Raw genomic sequence first — 20,934 nt, 5'->3', positions numbered from 1 at the left:
CCTTTTTCAATGTTGATTAAATGTTAAATGTTAATGTTGAATGTGATACTATCTTATCCAAGTCCAGATCTAACAAATCAAGATAGAACTCTAAATTTTGAAAAAGCCAAATGATACTCAGTCACTACCCAGGAATAATCTTTTTATTCTTACAGTGTGTATAAAATGGCTCCTAATGCCTATTACTCACCCTTGAGCTGTGAGGAACAGAAGCTGGTGTGTGAGGAAAGCACAGAGCTCTGGGGGGGTAGGGGGAGCTTATGGTATCACGAGACAGCCACTAATACCTGTGAAGTCACTTTTGGGTTTCTGGGGAGTGCACAAGGGGACCATGAAGATTAGGGTCACCTAGGCAGTAGTTTAACCAAAACAGCTGTTGTTGCTGACAGTGAAGTTCATTAGGCTGGAACTGTTTGCTGAAATCAGGAAAAACAATGAAAGCAGTGTCAGAGCTGGAAGATGTCGGGGACAGTTACACAAAGGAGACTGGGTTCATGGGAACAAGGGTAAAAGGAAGTGGTCTGTTTTTGGTGGGGTTGCGGCATGAACCAGCTACCCCCTGGCTCCTGACTGTGGCTCTCCCAGGCCTTTCCACCCACAGTCTTTGGGGCCTTGTTTTGAATCCATTTTATGGCATCAAAGGTACCATGAGACATTGTGTTTCGTAACTTGTCTGAGTCTGCCATTTTGAATGGAGCCAATTTTCACATAAGTAGGGGTGCTAATTACTAGCTGTGTCCAAATTTAGAGGAACTTCCAGAGCTTTTCAAAACCTATTCAGATTATAGACCTCATTGAAGCCCTTCATGCGGGAATTACAGTAGTAACTTCTAACGTGTAGAGAAGCAGAGGTGTCAAAGCTTGACAGGCTTATGGGTCCGGCTATAGAAATGTCACTGTTGCTGACAAATTGCATTGTTGCTAACAGAAGTGTAGTTTACTTTTATGTTTACAATACCACTTGACATCATTAAAAAAAAAATAATAGGATCCTTAAAAAACTGTCTATGAATGGCTGAGCGGTTTGGATGTCCAGTGCTGGTTATAGCAGGAAGGCTATGGAGAGACTTAACTTTAAAATTGCATGTGGACACCAAGCCTATGCTGCATTCTTCAGGGCACTGGGGCAGCTGTAAAGTTGAGTGTGCTGTGGCACTACCCTTAATGCATCTATCTGGTCAGTGTCTGGACAAGGAGACTTCAGAGCTGATAACATCGAAAACACAGGCAGGTGCATTTATTGGACGCTGTTTACACCTGAGCACAAGCTGCTCCTCCCCTCCATGGCTCAGCTTTTAGGAATACGCATTAACACTTTCAGGAGTTTTCTTAAGTCTCCTGTGTCCTATTGGGGGCGGCGGGGGAGGGGGGGGTGGCGGTGAGTCTGGGTCGGAAGGGTTAGTTTTTAGCAGACATTTACTAAGGTAATTAGTTTAGGGATCCAGCCAGCTCACCTTTCAGCCCCACACACTGTGCTAAAGACAGTACTCGGAGCTACTCTGTATTGAATTGCATGGGTCCCTCCCTCTGCTTTTATGAAAGCCTCCTGCATTTGTATAGCTTGAATGGTCATGAATCAAAGCTCAGCTCACTTCGGTGTCAGCCCCTGCAGTGGGCAAAGAGGCTTCAGATTGCCTCCTGGTCCCCAGTTTTGATTTCCTCCTGTGTGTGGTTGAGCTGGGAATGCCCCCATGGTGAAGTCCACAGTTTTCACGAGGAGGCTTTGAGAGCCAGCCACCTGGCTATCATCTTGGACTGGTTAGGAGTGAAGACCCCCCCCCCCCCAATCCCCCACCCCGGCTTTTAAAAATTTGTTTCTGGTACATGCCATTGCATTAGGGGTGGTCTAACTTAAAGGTTTTCCCCATCCCCTTCCATTTTACATTGTGGCAGAGAAAGGTTACATAATTGTCTGTTTGCCCTGGACATCCTCTTGTTAGTTCTCCTACATCTTGCAGAAATTGGGGTTATCTGGGCTTTGTGAAGGAGATTTTTGCACAGCTCCTTCAGTATTGTTCAAGGCAGTAACACATCACTGAACAAATTGCCCCCTTGCATATGCTAATCCCGTACTTAAAAGGACTCATTGTAACTTGTTCTGATGCTTTAGCCTGAGGGGAGATGGGAATTGAAGGGATGGCAGATCGTGTCATGTGACCCCCAAATACCTAAAATGCTTGTTTTCTTTGGGTCAACAGTTCCTACTTGGCACTTGCGAATGAAAGTCTCCTGTGTGGTTGGTAGAAAAGATTAGTCCTTGCTCCTGCTTTTGTGTGGGGGAGCTGGCCTAGCTGTTGAAGATTCACTGGCTGAAATGCCCGCTTTGGGTCTTAAATTTCAGTGCTATTGGCAAGGAACACCAAATCTTATTTTCAACAGTAAATTAAAAGAATTCAAAAGAGTTCCTTCATTGTTGCTGTGGAGAATGTGATTTGCCTTTTAGGAAGCCACGCTGTTAATCTCACCTGCTCTCTCGGTGTGTGTTTTTTGAGGGGCACACATTGACTGTTACAGTCACAGAATACGTCTAATAGAATAATCTCAGGTTCTGCTCATAGGCCATTTATATTCCTGACCAGGAAATCGCAGTGGGAAAGAATAAAAAACACATCCTCATGTAAACAGCAAGCTCCCATTTCTCTAACAGTAAAAAGAACGGAAGAACATTTTAAGTGAGTAGGGCCTGAAGGATCCACCAGGCTTCAGATGGTTTGATTGCATAGTCAGGGTCTCTCTTTTAAGTGCTTGAACCTCCATAAATGTTTGCCATCAAAGTCTTCAGCCAAGATGAATTAAATGGAATGAAAGGCTGTGTAGGTATCACCTTTCTAATATAGCTGTCACATCCAGGTTGGGTTTTCATGTGTACAAAGAGACCTGGGAAGGAATCCTTGATTTTTTTTTTTTTTTTTTTTTGTCTTGCAGAGTAATTCCCTCTTGGTCCCAGACAGTCTAAGGGGCACAGATAAACGCAGAAATGGGCCTGAATTTTCCAATGACATCAAAAAAAGAAAGGTGGATGACAAGGACTCCAGCCACTATGTAAGTAAATAAAGGACTTGAAACAGTATTTGTTTGCTTACTTCTAAGTGAACATACAAGCGTACTCTAAGATTTTAGTGATAATCTCACATCCTTTAAATTTCTAATACTATAAAGAGAATAGATTCTTACATTATAAGGTACTGTTTCCCTCTAGAGCTGTAAATTATGCTCTGTCAGGCTCACTATTACATTTTAGGCTTTCTGCCTAAGTTCCTCCTAAGAGGGGATTTAAGCATGCAGGACTACCTTTGTGGACTTGAAGCCTGTGCATTTGCATAGGGCCCTGCTCTTAAAGGGACCTTGCCCTTGGTTTAATGCTCTGCTCTCATCATCTTCAAATTCTCAATTTTTGAACAAGGGCCTGCATCTTCTTTCTGTCCTCGGCCCTATAAATTCGGTAGCCTGTCCTGCTAAAATAATCAGGGTAAGAATTTCACTGTTACAGAATACCTTTTGGGATGCTGTTCTGTTGATGTATTCAGACTCATATTCGGTCTTGAGGTATAGTTCATCCTCTTGAACAGCAAGCAGTTTAGCGATGTAAGTCCGTTGGTGAAAATGGGAAAAACTCTGAAGGCATCTAAATCAGACCCTGCAGACTGAGAACACAGGCCTGTGGAGGGAGGGCACCTGACTCAGATCTAGCTGCAACCACATTCACAAGGAGAGCAAACCAAGCCACATGGCGATTGGCTCAGGTCCGAGGGTCATAAACTGCAGCTGATAGATGACTTGGCGTTTTCTGTGTGTCCCCGAGTGTGTCTATTTCAAGATGGACACATTCCTGGGAACAGCATGAGACCAGAATGCTGTATTAGGCCACTTCCTGTTGCTTGTGGAAGAAGTGTCCGCCTCTGGCTGGCATGCAGGTTATATGGGGGTTTACACGCTAGGCCTCTCGGCCTCCTTCTGGCCGGCTCAAGCCAAGAGCCAACAGTGGGTAATATTTCCTGAGCAACAGCTTGTTAGTATCAGGTACTGTGTGCTTTTACATGGATTGTTTCATTGGGTGGGCTCTTAACTCTGTGAGTTCAGTGCCATGACTTCCATTTTAGAGGAAGAAACTGAGGCACAGAGCTTGTAAGTGATTTACCCAAGGTCAGAGTTAGTGGCAGAGCCTGGAGGCAGTCTAACTCCAGAATGCATTGTCTTCACCAGGCTAAGATTCCCAAACCGAGGGTCTAGGAATGGATATTTTGCCAGAGGTCCTTGTATTGGTCCACACTTTGCACTATGATAACATTCCCAGGACATGACATGCAGAAATTTGGAGGTTGCCGATAATACAGTTTTGAGTTCTGCATGAGGCTTGTGTAGATATTTAGTAGCAAGTGATCGAGAACAGAATCCATAGCTGTGCCTTACTGTTTTATAACCTGCTTATATTAGGTATGGCCAGTTGTATAGGTAGTTCAGGGTGATGTGTTGACATGATGTTGGAGAGTCTGGGGCGAAGTCCTCAGACCTTAGCTCTTTGATGACCTTCACGCTGTACTGTGAAGGCTTAACATTGGCGGAAGCGTCCAGTGCAAATCTGATTGAAATTACAGACTCCTTAAGGACTTCACAGGCTCATTGTAGTAAATGAGTTATTTGCTACTTTTTGCCAGTTTGTACAATATGTGAACCATTTTTGTAATTGTTTTTCTAAAAGGGAAAACCTTTTGGCTTCTATTTTTCACTGCCACTGTCTTTGGGTTCTTAACGCCTGAAAAACATTTGTGCTTTTCTGAAGTCTTTTACTAAGAGAGAAAGCAAATTTTCTTTAGTATTAACTTTTTTTTTTTTTATTACATAAAAATATTTCTTTCAATAGGCTGTTATTTTGAATTACCCAGGCTTCCTCACTGGTTATAATTTTATGTTGTTACAGTGAATTGCATGGTGCTTTAACAACAATGATTAAAGTAAATCTAGTAACACACTGTTGGAAGAAAGTAAATTGGGTCTTCCACATGTAACATTCTAGGTACAGTTAGAAAAAAACATTTAAGGGGCTCCTGGGTGGCTCAGTTGGTTAAACAGCTGACTTCAGCTCAGGTCATGATCTCACGGTTCGTGAGTTCAAGCCCTGTGTGGGGCTCTGTGCTGACAGCTCAGAGCCTGGAGCCTGCTTCGGAGTCTGTGTCTCCCTCTCTCTCTCTGCCCCTCCCCAGCTTCTGCTCTCTCTCTTCCCTCTCTTTCTAAAAATAAATAAACATTTTAAAAAGAAGAAAACATTTAAAAGGTATGAATTTAAAGTTGAAGATAACTTTCTAGTTGAACATAGAGGCCCCTTAGAAAGCCATTGTGGCTAATATTCGCCCTCGTACTTATTAGTACAAATTGTCAGACACTTGTGTATTCGTAATTAACAGTGACATCAGTAAAAGGATTGTTTAGATCATAAATTCGTCACCTACTACTTTTTGAGAACCGGGACCCATGGCGACATCATACTTCTTTCATGTACCCATTGTATTACTCTGTACTAAAGGACGCAAAGCCTTTTGGCTAAGAAAGTAGACTTTTTCAGTCTGCCCTAAACTTGATGTAGGAATGATAACATAATTGAATAGCCTTTCTGAAGTTTTTTCAAACTTAGTGCAACCTTGCAGTTTCCTTGATTAGCAAATTTTATGGCTTTATGAAGAGAAAATAAAAGCCCAAGGGCAGGACTCTAGTGCCTCCAGATTTTGCCGTCCTGTGTTCCTTCCATCTCTCCAAAAATATTCCAAACTCATTGCCAACAAGGTTTATTCTTAACATGTCCTAACGTTATTCCAGTTGAGTGGATAGCTTTGTTGTTTTTAGTTTTTTGCTGTTTTTTTTCCTCAGTAATTAGTAACCCAATGGGAACATGGTTTAAGTTTGTCTTTGCGATTACAAATTGTCTATGAACACGAGATTTGTTGGCTGTCTTCAAGAATGATACACACAAAGCAATGACATGAAATTGTATTCTTAACATCCAGTGGGAAAGTGTCCTCTTATAAAGACATGGCGGATTTTAGATTATAAAAGAGATTCAGCTGTTACAAGCATTTATTGAGCTCTTACTAGGTACCCAGTGTTTGCAACTTGCGCTCACCAGTATGATATGTAGCAGGTATGCAACTGCAACAGTTCCTCGCTGGAGCTTTGCGTAGCCCCAGGTCAGATAAGTAGCGGGGAGGTGGTGTTAATGACAAGGGGCTGGCAATCTGGAATGGAACCTGTAGGCATGTCCTAGGCCATTTTTTAGTCTGTCTGCTACCAAGAACTCTTGAAATTTAACTGGGCCTCCAACCCTTTAATAAATGGCATTAAAATGTCTTTTTCCAGGACAGCGATGGTGACAAAAGCGATGACAACTTAGTTGTGGATGTGTCTAACGAGGTAACCATTCATTTTCTCAGAGTTTATGTTCAGAGTGACTTTTGAGAAAACAGAACGGTGGAGCCATGGTGTTTGGTTTCTTACAACTTTACACGTTAAAAACTTAGTGGCTGTTCACGGGTGGAACGACAGTGGTCTACCTGATGAGAACTTTTGTTTCCTTTAAAAAGAAAAATCTGTTTTCCCTATCATTTTGGATTTGTATGCTGGATATCTGGTGCTCCTTTCTTTCCTGTGCCCTCTGGGCAAAGTATGAGCATGAGGGGAGGATATGATAGTTCCTAGAAAACTTCCTCTGTGCTGTCTTCATGGGTGTGTTTGCAAATACCATCCTGGTAATGATAACAACATTGCACACCCCCAAGTCCCCCAGATCTAAAGGACTTAGAGCGCCCTCCTTTAATTTAGAGAATTGGTGTGGAAATAGAGTCTGTAAAGCGCAAGTTCCGTCCATTGTAAATGAAATCACGAAAACTTTACTTATGCTTGTTGAGGACCCTTCTTCTCCGCGAGCAAGCCCTGCCCATTCACCCAGGGAAAACGGGATCGACAAAAACCGTCTGCTGAAGAAAGATGCTTCTAGCAGCCCAGCATCCACAGCCTCCTCGGGAAGCTCCACTTCTTTGAAATCCAAAGAAATGAGCTTGGTAGGTCATAAGAGCCATCACTTGCCCATTTAGCAGTTTACTTATCCTTTGTGGTTCAGAGGACCCTCAAGTATTTGAAACGTGGGGATTTTTTTTTTTTTTTTTTTTTTACTGAGTGAGAGTCCTGTTTTTAAGTGTTTAAAGTGAGTCTGCTCCTCGTACTCTTTGTCCCACACAGTGTTTTCCTTTCTCCCTCTCAGTAGGCTCTTTTGGGCCGTGATTAGAGAGCTTCCACGTCCATTACCCTTTTACTGGGCAACCTCGTAGGTCCTGAGAAATCCTCATTTTCTTAAGCTGTCCATTTTGCCTTGTATTAGACTGACCCATTGTGTCAGGGCATGTTAGAATTGGGTTGGGGTCAGAGTGGGGAGGTACTCAAATGGCCCCGGGGCCCAGGGGAAGCCTGGAACTGGCATGGGGAGGGCAGAGCCTTGGAGCCTGTTCATGCTTTCAACCGTTCAGCAAATACTGGGGAGTGTGTCATCTCATAATTCACAAAAACCGAGCCATAACAACCCTGTGTTTGATTCCTACACAGTCTTCCTAGGCATTATCCCATTTCACTGATGGGGAGGAAAGCCTGAGGAGCTTGCCAAGTTTACACAGCCCATCAGATCCATGGCCAGAGGGGGCTGTGGTCCCTCCCTAGCCCATGCATGCTCTTTGCTACCCCACAGCACTTCTCAGGCCTGGATTTAAAGAATGAAAGGTTGAGATGACAAGGATGATGCCCTGTAACCCCGTTACTGACTCCTGAAGGCCTCTGTGCTCGCGGGTCCACACCGGTTATGTAGGCAAGCGGGTGGCCGTGTGAAACTCCACACACATCTCTCAAACTGATAAGACTCCTTCTCGGGCTTTTGCCTTTGAGATGCCGGTTTGCTTCTCATCAGATCAGTGGCCCTGCTGCCTCTCACCATTCATCTCAATTCCACTGCTACTAAAAGGCAAGATTAGAAAATAGAGATCCTCCCTCTGACATTCTTGGTGACCGGGCCATTTGTTTCTGAGTGACTGGGAATTTTTCTCTGGGTGGTCATCATTCTAACTTGGCCCAGTTCCAAAGTCCACACGCCTGATGGAAAAATACTTTTTAAAATAAAATCTGCGGAGGAAGAAGTGTGATCATGTTCTGTGTCTCTAGCTAGAGTTTTAATTCTGGCAGGAAGAGGAAAGGTCAACATTTCTCGCTCACAAGTTAATGCTGTCAACATTGTGTGGATTTATGGAAATTGGCTGAGGGAGTAGCTAGAAGGTGCCCAGTGTCCCAGCTGCTGTTGTGATAAATTGTGTAATATGGCTTGGATTAAAAATAATACTCATTTAATTTGTTTAATGATACCAGCATGAAAAAGCCAGCACGCCTGTTCTGAAATCCAGCACACCGACGCCTCGGAGCGACATGCCAACGCCGGGCACCAGCGCCACTCCAGGACTCCGTCCAGGCCTCGGCAAGCCTCCAGCCATGGACCCCCTCGTTAACCAAGCCGGTAGAGCATTGCCTCTTGTTGTGCTTTGTTTTGTTTTTTCCCTTTCCCGGCTTGGTTCGTTGTCTGTGCACTCCTGACGCCATTTCCCCATGAATATGAAATGCACTTACTGCCTGCCTGCCTCCTTCCTATCCCTGAAAAGCCTTGATAAGAAACAGATGTTTGTCCTGAGAGGTTCAGCAGCTGCACCCTGTTCGGTCTCCGACTGTTTACATTTGGCGTTTTTAAAAAATTTATTTCCAAATAATCCAAATCCTAGGAACTTCGATGAAGTTTCCGATAATAATTCCGCATGTAAGCTCTTTCCCGAACTGTCACTGTGTGTCTGAGTTCCCTAACTCTGACTGAAACGGGTGGCCCAAGTGTGCTGCTTGCTCACGTTACTTGGCAGGTTTTCTGCCGGCTCATCCCTCAGGAATCACTGGTCTCTCTGGCAGGAGAAATTGGGAGGGTTTCGCTGAGAGTCGAGCGAATAAATTGGTAACTTTTGACTTTATCTTCCTTAACATCTTGGGCCCAGAGGAAAATAGGCCCCAGAATATTCCTCCTGAACCTATGCTTTGGCTTACTAAACCCAGGGTCAGGTTTTTGTTTGGAATTGGTACCAAGGAGCGGAAAGTTTGAACTGAAGGAGAAATCTTGGATTTTATCCAAACCTTCTTTTGGGATTAAGTCAAGTAGACAGGTAGTGTGTGGGCCTTGGTTTGCCATCTATGAATTGGGTACGATACTGCTGCTTCATTTTAATTCCCTGATTTCTCAGTGGTGCCAAGCCTATACCAAGGAGGAAGTGCGTGGGCAGTGCTTTCCTTGGGGTCTCTTTTTCCCTGGAGAGGACTTCAGCCAAGTTGGTGGTGATCAAACCACCCACCCAAGCTTTCCCGGCTTGTCCTCGCCTCTCGTGAATGGCGCTAGAAGGGACCCCGGAGCTGACAGTCAGGCTGGACCACAGCGGCCGGCTGAGTCACGTCACGCGCGCGGCTTGTGCTTCCTTGCAGCGGCCGGCCTGAGGACGCCGCTGGCGGTGCCCGGCCCGTACCCTGCCCCGTTCGGGATGGTGCCCCACGCCGGCATGAACGGGGAGCTGACCAGCCCCGGCGCTGCCTACGCCAGCCTGCACAACATGTCCCCGCAGATGAGCGCGGCCGCCGCCGCCGCCGCCGTGGTGGCCTACGGGCGCTCCCCGATGGTAGGTGTCCCCGCCCGCGCCTGCGGAACAGAGCCCCAGTGTCCCCGCGCCTGCTGCCCTCAGCATGCCGCTTCGTGACGTTAGGGCCCACCGCGTCTTGGATCACTGTTTTTGTGGATGAAATGAGGCAGTGTTAAGGAGCTGCTTTGATGGCTCCGGGGACGTCCGATTTTCTCCCCCAAGGTAGATTTTTTTTATTTGTTTATTTTTTGGAAGGTGATGGAATGACTCAAATAGCTTACAGACGCCTTTTCATGCATTTTCTTGAGGTTTTTTTTTCCCCCCCTCTTTAATTATTAGGAAAAAATATTTGAGAAGCTGTAACTTGTTCTTTCTGTGCCTTTATTATTCTTTAAACCCAACAGTGTGGCTCAGGTATAAGCAGGGATCTCTCAGAGCAACAGGGAGAAAACAGGGATGACTGAAGCCTTCAGGCATGTTGCCGTGTTCTTGCCTTGCCTTTTGCCACTGTGTAAACCACCTCCTTTTTGATCCAGAAGATACAAAACTGCATGTAAAGGGTAAAATCAACTGTAATCCTTGACTGCATCGGAGAAAGGGAATAGATTATACCGAATAGAAGTCCCGATATATTCTCTTGACCGGAATATGTTGTGTTCATATTTCTCCTCTCCCCTCTTCAGATAGCGTTACCTCCAGTAGTTGGGGCTGAGAGTGAAGTTTGTGTTTTTTTCTCTTACATTGCACTAGTAGGAACGGCTGTGCAGTAGAGGGCAAGATAGTTTTTTTTGGCTTTTTTTAAAATTACTTTTGACGGGCAGGGGAGGGGCCGAGAGAGAGGTAGACACAGAATCTGAAGCAGGCTCTAGGCTCAGAGCTGTCAGCACAGAGCCCAGTGTGGGTCTTGAACCCACGAATTGTGAGATCGTGACCTAAGCCGAAGTCGGACGCTTAACCAGCTGAGCCACCCAGGCACCCCGAGGGCAAGATAGTTTAAAGCAAAGTGGGCAGCCAAGGGGCTAGGTATCTTCGTTAGGGCGCACAAACCAGGGAACCTATGAATGTTTAAGCAGTAACTGTGAAACTGGGAGGTTATTTTGCCCCCTTGGGACATTTGGTAATATGTGGAGACACTTTTTACGATCAGTAGCACTGATACTTTTGGTACGTATTGTGTAGAAGCCAGGGGTGCTGCTAAACGTCCTGCCATGCCCAGGACAGCCCCAAACTATCCGGCCCAAAAACATTGATCGTGCCAAGGTCAAGGAGTCCTGACTCAGGCAGCATACTGCTCTCTGCACTTGTTTGGGCAAGGCAGGCCATCCTAAGTCCACAGGAAGTATTTACTGTGGGAAGCTGGATCTCCACGTACAAGTAGACCATGCTCCAGCCCACCTCCCCAAAAAGATGCGTAGCTTGTCATCTAGAGGTGCTTGTATTACTTCTTGCATTATAATTTTTCTTTTGAAAAATGTTAGCACATGTTCCTGTTCCTGTTTATGTTGCTTTGGAGATCTAGGAGTTTCTAGTGAAAAGTCTTTATAGATGTTCACAAAGTGCCTACGCTATATAAACTGAGTCTTCAATGCCTTATTTTGTTTCCAGGTTGGGTTTGATCCTCCCCCTCACATGAGAGTACCTACAATCCCTCCCAACCTGGCAGGAATCCCTGGGGGGAAACCGTAAGTACCTCTAACTCCTCAGTTTTGTTTTAAAGGCAATTACTTAGTCATGGGTATTAGCAGACTAGAATTCCAAAGGGAGCACAGGCTTGGGCGTTTCCAAGGAGATTTCTAGTGCCTTTTCCTGAGGAGTGTTAACACTTTCTATAAATAGGCACCTTGTAGGTGTCATGCCTCTGTCTTCTCACTATGGGTGATCTCATGCATTTAGTTATTTCTGGAGAGAAGCTGTTGTAGACAGGGACCAGGAGGAAGGCAAGAACCGGGGGTGGTTGGCCCTCCTTGCTTGACCCTTCTTCAGAAAGCTGCCCTGCTTTGCCTTTGGTCAGAGGGTAGCTGCTGGAGATTTCCAACAGGACTGTGTTGTGAGCAGTAAGCTGTCACAAACTCTTGAAATCTCAAACTTGAAACGAGTTGTCTTTTTACCCAGCTCAGCGCTACCTTTTTGTTATTTTGGTGGAAACTAGAGTTGTGCAAAGGGTAGTTGTGGCATCTAGGCATCTGTTATTGGACCTCTCCGCCCGCCCACTGAAGTTTGGTGCGTGCTTTACTCTGAGAGGTCCAGAACTACAAAACACAGAATGGCTTTGACAGAAAACAAGAAAGATAGATTAAAGGGGCAAAAGAGCATTCAGAATTTGGAAAACCCTGTTGGTTATTCTCCCAGGGTCACTTAAAATCACTTGCTTCCATATGTTAGTAATTAGAAATGTGATTTTAAAGAATTCCGAAAGTTCTCAGTTTTTGTACAAAGCAGAGTAAACTACGGGTGTCTGTCTTATCTGCCATCGTGCACTCTGCCTTTCTAGGACCTTTTACAATTTTGGTTTTTCCAAATAGGGTTGTGTGTCATAGGCCTTCAGTTCTTTTTCTTTTTCTTTCTTTTTTTTTTTTTAATGTTTATTTACTTTAAGAGAGAGTGAGCATGAGCGGGGGAGGGACAGAAAGAGAGAGCGAGAGAATCCCAAGCAGGCTCTGCACTGTCAGCTCAGAGCCTAATGTGAGGCTTGAACTCACAGACCGTGAGGTCATGACCTGAGCTGAAATCAAGAGTCAGATGCTTAACTGACTGAGCCCCCCCGGCGCCCCCAGTTTATTTTTCTTATACTCTCTACCTTTGTGTGGTTGCTTTTAGCTTTTATTTATGTGTCCACTGTGTATTGTATATTACATTATTCTGAGTGGTCCATTCAACCACCTGCTCATCTTTGTGTGATTTTGATTGGAGCCTTTCTTCAAATTAACCAGCAGCGTGAGGAAGAATGGAATTCCTTACTCCCATCACCTGCATTTTGGAAAGCAGATTTCCATGGCTGTACTTCACATGCATTGTAATGTCTGTTTCATGGTAATTTGATTCATGATGAAATGAGAGTTTTGTCTACAGTAGGAACTGGTAGAGATGTTAGGAATTTACAGTGACATCTAGGCCCAGGGAAGAGCAGGACTGGGGCAGGGGGAGGAGTGTTGCAAATGCTTTCTTACCTGGTAGATCTCTTCTGATTGAATAACCATGAACTGCTATGTCATGTATTTTGTTGGGTATGCCCCTCTGCATCCAGCCTGAGATGCCCCAGGGCACGTAATGGGTATTTATCTGTCGTCTCTGGCAGTGTGGCTGTTGTGTGTCCTACAAACTGGTGAGAGGATAAAGGGCAAATGAGTAATGTGAATAAGAGGCAATAATTAATAGTAACTGATGAATCTTCAGGGGAATAATCCACAAGTAATGCCAAGTTCAACTGACCAGTAGGGAAAGCCGGTTTCAAGAGTTGGAGGTGTGGGGGTACGTCTGGCTGCCAGGACCCCACCCTGAATGGGATATGTGAGGCAGTTGGGGTGGGGTGACAAGAGCAATGAGCTGTCATGATGGTGTTGGAGGTTGCTGTGCAGAGGACTATTAACTCAGACCTAACTAGGTCCTTACAGTGGTGTGTGTGTTCATAATGCAATTAGACACCAAGTTTAAACCTTGTGTGAATGATAATACTGGTGTCATTTACTAAAGCCAAAATATTCATGTCCTTGGCTTGTGAGCACCTTGGATTTCTTTGTGTTCACAGCTCCATTATAAGATACGACGTGTTCAGGGACAATGACAGTGGGTTCAGCAGCAGAGTTGTGAGGGCGAGTCTCTGGGTCAGAGTGGTCACTGCTCTCCAACACAGTGAAAATACATTTTTTAGGATTTTCTTTTAAGTTTGAGGGGAGCTATATTATGTGAGGATGATCGAGTTAATATCAGAGGGAAAAATGGGAGTTCACCATTGTCTTTGGGGTCTGGGCTATACATATTACTCCCCTTGTTTTGGTCCATTAATTAGCGTGAGAGGACTTCCTGTCCTCATTGTTGAGTAAAGGAATACTTCTTGAGGCAGTGCTTCTCCAGTTTTTTCCCAACGTGACCAAGATTGGTACTCTGGTAACAGACAAGTACAGATGAATAGGGGAAGAAAGCTAGAAAATACAAGCCCAAGTTTTTTATTACAAGAGTCAGCTGTCAGGAACTGACTTTGTCAAGCTGCTGTAGAAACGTTTTCAACACCTACTCTCCATGAGTGAGCTGATGTCAGTGCAGAGAGTAGCAAATGTTTGCAGACCACACTTTGAGCAGCTTTGGTGTGAAGCACTTAAGAGAAATGGTGGAAAAACCAGCATGGCCAGGGTGAGGGTGGACAAGGTGTGGTAAAAGTTTGCAGGTGTCACCCTCTGAGAAATACCAATTGAAGTAATATTTGGGTAGGGTGATGGATGGCTGTCCGTGGACATTTAAGCAAGATCCACGTGTCAGACTCTGTGCTAGATGCTGGGCAGGCTCTAGGAAAGAGAATGTTCATCTTCCCTGCCTTTGGGGGCCTACTGATGTGGAAACATTAAAGGGACAAATGCTGTGATTACACTTGTGAGAGGTGCTGTGAAGGCAGAGCAGTGTAAAGAGTGACCAAGGGCTTCCTTGGGGTGAGGGAGATACACAGAAAGCTGAGGCTTGTCCAAGAGAAACAAGCCCACAGGGCAGAGAAAGTGGAAAAGGTGGGCCATTGTAGGTAGAGGGGACAGCCCATGACCTGTTCCTAGGGATTCATGTGCAAACGCATGGGTGCCTCCCGAGAGCGGGCAGTACAGCCAGAAGAGTTCAGTTGGGGCTGGAGGGACCTTCAAAGTGCCTCTAGCGTAAATGTCTACCCGTGCATCAAGTCACCTATATAGCCTCTCCAGGTGGCTGTGTGCCTCTGACCGAGCATGTCTAGTGACAGGGACTTGCGGGTGCCTGGAGGAAGCCATTTTCCCTGGCTCCGTCAAAATTGCTCCAGCCCTTGAGCTGAGATCTGTCTCCTTGGAACCTTTATCCATCAGTCCTGGTCCTTTTCTACCCCTGGAGACCACACAGTGCACCATTAATCCATCGTCCCCACAATAGCCCTTCAGATATTTGGAGACCACCAGCTTGCCATGAGGCTTCTCTTCTGGCTGAATATGTCCGTTGCTTCAGCCCTCTCTTGTGGGATGTGATTTCAGGTCCCCACACCATCTGCTCACTAAAATCTAACAGTCACCTCTCTCTTGTCCCCTCTTTCATAGATTTCATTGAGACCTGCTACATAGGCATGGGGGACCCTATTGGAAGCTCACAGCTTAGTGATGGAGAGACTACATTAATCAAATAATCACAAAAATAAGTGCATAATCATAATTGAGAGAAGAGCTATGACTGAGAGGAACACTATCCCATCAAAGCATGTGACAGGCTGATCCTTTCTGAGAGGGTCAAGAAAGAGTGTTCTGAGCTGCTTTAACTCCATAGGGGCTGGACTTAAACCTCTAGGCTGAGGAACCTGTATATACAAAGGCCCTGTGGCCTTACTTTTATTTTTTTTTTAATCAAAGTGGAATAGAGCAAGGTAGGTGACTTGTGTTGCCACTGTTCTGTACTTGTTGTTGGTGTCACAGTGATGTAAGATCTCAGTAGGGTTTCCCAGCCAACCTGGTCATTTTCCCTGTCTCCCTCACCCCCATAACAGTGTCTCCGAACTTCAGTTTGTTAAAGGCATCTTCCCCATTCTCTCTGACATCTGGCACAAACTGTAGCCTGTAATTCTTCCTTTTTTAAGTCACATTTTACCAATTTTATTCGTTAAAATCCCCACTTATTTCCTACTCACTTTTGTCAGTAAGATCCTAGGTGAGTGCGCCCCCTTTTTATTTTTTTAAATGTTTATTTATTTATTTTGAGAGAGATTGAAAGAGAGAAAGTGAGCACAGGCAGGGAACGGGCAGAGAGAGGGAGAGAGTCCCAAACAGATTCCATGCTCAGCAAAGAGCCTGAGGCAGGGCTTGATCCTACAACCCTGGGATCACGACCTGAGCTGAAACCACGAGTTGGACATTTAACTGATTGAGCCACCCAGGCACCCCAAGTTTTCCCCCTTTTAAAGTGCTTACCTGGTTAGGTCTTTTCTTGCTTCAGAGATCTTCAGGAGTTGCACATAAACTCATGATGGGGGACATTCAAGGCCCTTCTGGTAGTATTACCCCCACCTGCTTTTCTAGCCTCATGTCATGTGTTCCTTGCATCTTGTGCTTGGGCTGAAAGAGATAACGTTCCATTCCCTGAAAGCCTTTCCTTTTTCTCTGGAGCAGTGACCCTTCTACCAGTCTTACCTCTTCCTGTGGGAATACTTCTTGTCCTTCCTGTCTAGCCACTTCTGTTGCTGCCTTAACTCGAAGCCTTCACTGATGCCTTGTTAAATGTGAGCCCTCTCCAGGAGCACCTTGTAACATCTTGTGACATGTTGCACACCATGGCCTTGAGTTATCATCATGTGTGCATGTCATACTTGTACCTGCTTCTTCCCCAGTAGAATTGAAGCTTCTGAAGTCCCTCTGTCCCTCTGAGCTCATATACCCAGTAAACACATATTTGGTGCATTGAGTAGGTGGGAGATGAGTCCAGGATTGTGTAAGACTCTATGATTCATCCTTTCCAAAGGAGATTCACATTTTGCATTTTAGAGTTCAGCACTGTTGATTTATAAGAGGTAACCCTGACTGTGTTTTCAAACCCTTGAGGCGAGATTTAATTGGTATTATTTGGTCAGCTTTATGTGAACTCACTTTTAGTTTTAGGAAATGTGCTCCCCTGAGCTTTGTGGAGATCCCCGGTAAGAGAAATTCTCAAGGTTAGTTAGGTCAACATCTCTTTGCTATGCTTCCCACTGCACTACCCCCAAGATGTCATTTTGGCCCTGATGTACTGGCTTCCTCCCCATAAATACTTGGGAGCTGGGCTCTACCTGCCTCATGTAGTAGCACCTAGAGGTCAGTAATAACTCAGACTAATAATAGTTTGGCTTAAGATTCCAGCTTAGTTCCAAGTTCCTTCACCCTGTGTTTTAATGCTAGACATGTAATTGAGAAATCTTACACCCACTCGTTTAGTGTTTAAATAAATCTTTAAAGTACCTTTTTGGAGTTGGAGCCTAAAGAGGAAAGAAAATCTTAACTACATATGGGGTAAAATTGCCTCTTAGGAAAACATGTTTTGCAGCAGTGAATAGAGGCTATCCCTGCTGCTAGCCAAGGAGACATTTCCGTGGTCAGTCCCCCCTCCCTCCCCAACTCCATTTTCCATTCTTGATCTTGCTTCTGGTTCCTCTGTTGACGATGTCTAGATGTCTAGAATCCACAACTGGCTTGTTTAGTGGATTTGAAAATTAATTCAGCCCTCTTTTTACTTGGCATGGTTTTTGGGTATTTTTTGTCTATTAAATGCTGAAAGTAACTTGCCTGTTTTGTGCCATATTATCACCATTGGGTTTTGGTTTATTTTACGTATTTATTTTTATTTTTTTTTTAAATTTTTTTGGTAACGTTTATTTATTTTTGATAAAATAAATTTTATCAAAGAGATAAAGAGACAGAGCATGAACGGGGGAGGAACAGAGAGAGAGGGAGACACAGAATCCGAAACAGGCTCCAGGCTCTGAGCTGTCAGCACAGAGCCCGACGCGGGGCTCGAACTCACGGACCGCGAGATCATGACCCGAGCCGAAGTCGGCCGCTTAACCGACTGAGCCACCCAGGCGCCCCACGTATTTATTTTTAAAGTTTATTTATTTATTTGGAGAGAGAGAGCACGTAAGCATGCGTAAGCAGGGGGGAGGGACATAGAGAGAGAGAGAGAATTCCAAGCAGCCTCTGCACTGTCAGCGAGGAGCCCTTCATGGGGCTCCATCTCATGAACTCCCAGATCATGACCTTAGCCGAAATCAAGAGTCGGACGCTTAACCAACAGAGCCACCCAGATGCCGCATTTGGGTTTTGGTTTAATTTCTATTTTTATACTATTTGATCTTCTGGGATTGCAGAGTTAATTTCTTGAGAATCTGTTGAAATGTGAGGCCCTTTATTTTGATGTGTGTTATGTTTAGTTTCTAGACAGTTGTCCTCCCTGCACATATCTCCCTTCTCCCTCCTCACCTCCTCAGAAATGCCTTTCAGTTTATCAGATAGAAATGTAGTTTATTTCTTGCTCAGATAATGCTTCTTTGCCCATAGTAGTTGGTTCCTCTGCTAGACTTTTCAAATTCAGCTTAGAAATGACTGTATTTTAAACTTTTCTTTGTCTTATTTTTCATCCAGGAATCTCTCGGTTTGAATCTTTGCCCTGCATGGAAGCCTCGTTGCTCCCCTAACACATTTACACATTTTGAAACATTTAGTTGGTGGAAGAAGTAGGGCCTAGAATTCAGAATCATGAATGCTAACTTTGCTAGAGAATCTCCTAGTTTTATCAAGTAGCCAGTCTCCTGTTTTCTCTGTCTAGTGATTTTCCTTATCATGTCCATTCTAAGAAGTTCTGCATTTGCCTTTTCAAGAAACGAGAATGGCCATGTGTTAAAGTAAATAAGGAAACAGACAAAAAAAGGCTCTCATCTTAATGCTTTAAGTTCACACCGTGTAATTGAATTGTTAGCAAAGCCCTCCATTCATGTAGAAATGCTGTCTTCCAAATAGGGTACGAATTGTACCCTGATCTGCATATTTGCTGTTTGGGAGGAGGCCAGGAGGCCAAGCTGGAAAAATTGTGCATTTTATAGATGTTATGGGTGAGAGATGCAGGCCCTAAGAAGAGTTAAAGATCAACCTTGTTATATTGGCGGTGAAGGAGATTTTAACATAAATAGATGAATTATATTCCCAAGGACCTGTTTTTTTTCCCCTGAAATCTTAGAATCATATGGCTCTGATTTCCTTATGACCTCACATTACAATCCCCCCAGTCACCACCTTCATTGCACTCATTCTTGAGGCTAAGAGTATCTCCACCATCATAAATTAATTATTCTCATCTACCTTAGAATGACCCACATGCTCCAGCCCTCAAAGCCTCCAGTGCCAGGACTCTATAATGAAATTGCACTGGTGGCATTGACATGAAGGTCTCTTTTGTGTAAGTTACATGTTTCTATCCTGATGGGCATGTGTTCTCCCTCTTCAGGGGAAGGTGTCCAAGGTAGTGCCAATGTGAAGCTAGGTCGAAGATTAAAAGTTCTACGTTTGTGGCAGGCCTTCCCTGGGTGCCCTGGACTTGGATCTTGGCTTTTCCATTTACTTTTTAAGTTTATTTATTTATTTTGAGAGAGAGTGAGAGAGCACGCACGTGCTTGTGTGCACAAGTGGAGGAGGGCAGAGAGGGAAGGAGAGAGAATCCCAAGCAGGCCCCACTCAGTCAGCAGAGAGCCTGACTCGCGGCTCAAACCCGTGAACTATGCGATCATGACCTGAGCTGAAACCAAGCATTGGACACTCAACCAACTGAGCCACCCAGGTGCCCCTACTTAAAGCTATGCTTTTCAGTGGCCAGACACAGGATCGTGCTTTTTTGCATGTGACCTATGGCAGCTTCTGCCGTGTTTTGCTTTGGAAGGAAGGGTCCTGCATCCACTGGGCTCTGCTGACTTAGGGAAGGGCCATGGACTTTACACCGTTACTATAGTTGCTTTCATTATTCTTTGTTTTGGTCCAGAATACCTCTCTAGGGACCACTTTTCCCCTCCCCAGGAATGTTGATAGCATCTCCCAGCGACATTTGGTACGACTACTGGAAAATTCTTGGGGAAGGTTGGTTGGCATAACCCAAGTGGCTAGAAGACCCTCCTCCACTTTCTTGTAGCTTTCTCTCCTTGCCAGAGTGACCTCTCGTGCCTCAGTTTAATAAGTGATTAGGGTAGCGATAAATGACCTGGGGAATTGAGATTCATGTACTGAGTGCCAGCTGTATGCGAGCTGGCAAAGTCCACTGAGAAAAACAATGAATGAGAAGTGTCAACACGTGCAGTGGTCCACAGTTCTGATACGTGCCATAGTTGAGATTTACAGGAAGATCTAGGACCCTGGAAAAGAACCCTCCTGCCTGCAGAAGTTGTGGCCCACCGAGGAGGAGAGAGAACAAGTGCCCGAGCACGTCGGAGGGAGGCGGTGCTATTCTAAGCAGGAGGGAACAGTTTGTGCACAACTCAGAGATGTGACGGCATATGATATTTTAGGGGACTGGCCCATCATTCCACATGGCAGGGAATTTAGGATACAGGACGGTCATGTGAACTGAGGCCCAGTGACACTAAACCTGGTAATACAGCAAGAGAGTCCCCGCTGAGAGCGCCAAGTCCACAGGCAGCAAGGTCTTGGCCACAGCCATTACCTCCGGGGTCCATGGTTCTCCATCACTGTTGACCGGATCCTGCTGCTGTTCCTATTTCCAGCAAACCAGCAACTCTGTAAACACCTGTTTTCCTTTGGTCTCAGAACACAGCATAGTTTTATTAGCAGGAGTCTGTCTGCTAGGAAAAAACCTGCTTCTCCAAAACACAGTCTTGTTTTCTAGCCTGCCACTCCCTGTGAGGATTCCCAGTGGGGACTCTTTGAGTTTGAGTTCCCGCACCTCTGCTGTGTGTCCAATAAAGGAAGAGTCATCCGCTCTGGAAGAGTTTGATTTTATTCCGTTTTTACATTTGTGCTGTCCAGGGGGCTTTATTCTTTTCAGTTCTCCCGACTAGATCACAGGATTAGGCCCTCATCAACAGGTGTTTGTTCAGAAAGCTGGGTTGAGGGGGGTGCTCAGTTCTGTGCAGGTGGGTGGCCCCAGCAGTGTGGCCTCTAACAAGAGCGCCAGGGACTTATTCTTTCCACTTCACAGTTTGCCCCAGTCCTAGCTAAACATTTTCCTCTCCTCTTTGCCAAATACTGTCTCCCCATTCTTGTCCTTAGGGATTTATGGATTTCCTGGTTTTCTTTGCCTAGTCACTGCTGTATGCTTTCTCGACTCCCATCCGCACCTTCCTCCCATTGTGCATTCCTGGCTCGTACACTTGTCCACTGATAAAAGAGCCCTTGGTGGAGCATACCCTCACTTTCCTCTTTTTAATACCAATGCTCCCATTTTCTGAAGGCCCCTGCAGGTGTGGAGTGTGGTGTTCGATGTTTTATGGTTTTGTAGCTCCTTTCATCCTTACAGCAATCCTTGCAACCCTTCTGTTTTGTTAATTATCTTGTGGATCAGGAAT

At 45.0% G+C, this 20,934-nt stretch overlaps 1 protein-coding gene across 9 annotated transcripts in view; it reads left to right on the top strand.

Annotated features, from left to right (window-relative positions):
• Positions 1–20,934, top strand: part of TLE1 (TLE family member 1, transcriptional corepressor) — a 91,360-nt gene that overhangs the window by 56,492 nt on the left and 13,934 nt on the right. For all 9 annotated transcript variants that reach the window (XM_019436100.2, XM_019436098.2, XM_019436103.2 and 6 more), the window contains 6 exons: positions 2,926–3,042; positions 6,349–6,402; positions 6,897–7,049; positions 8,395–8,539; positions 9,538–9,728; positions 11,295–11,371. In XM_019436100.2, coding sequence (XP_019291645.1) covers positions 2,926–3,042; positions 6,349–6,402; positions 6,897–7,049; positions 8,395–8,539; positions 9,538–9,728; positions 11,295–11,371 — 737 coding nt within the window. The remainder of the gene's footprint in view (positions 1–2,925; positions 3,043–6,348; positions 6,403–6,896; positions 7,050–8,394; positions 8,540–9,537; positions 9,729–11,294; positions 11,372–20,934) is intronic.

The sequence above is a fragment of the Panthera pardus genome, unplaced genomic scaffold, assembly GCF_024362965.1.
Source record: "Panthera pardus isolate Hobbes unplaced genomic scaffold, ASM2436296v1 HiC_scaffold_20, whole genome shotgun sequence".
Lineage (NCBI taxonomy): Eukaryota > Metazoa > Chordata > Mammalia > Carnivora > Felidae > Panthera > Panthera pardus.
The sequence above is the reverse complement of the archived record's forward strand: the minus strand, read 5'-3'. Positions and strand labels throughout refer to the sequence as shown.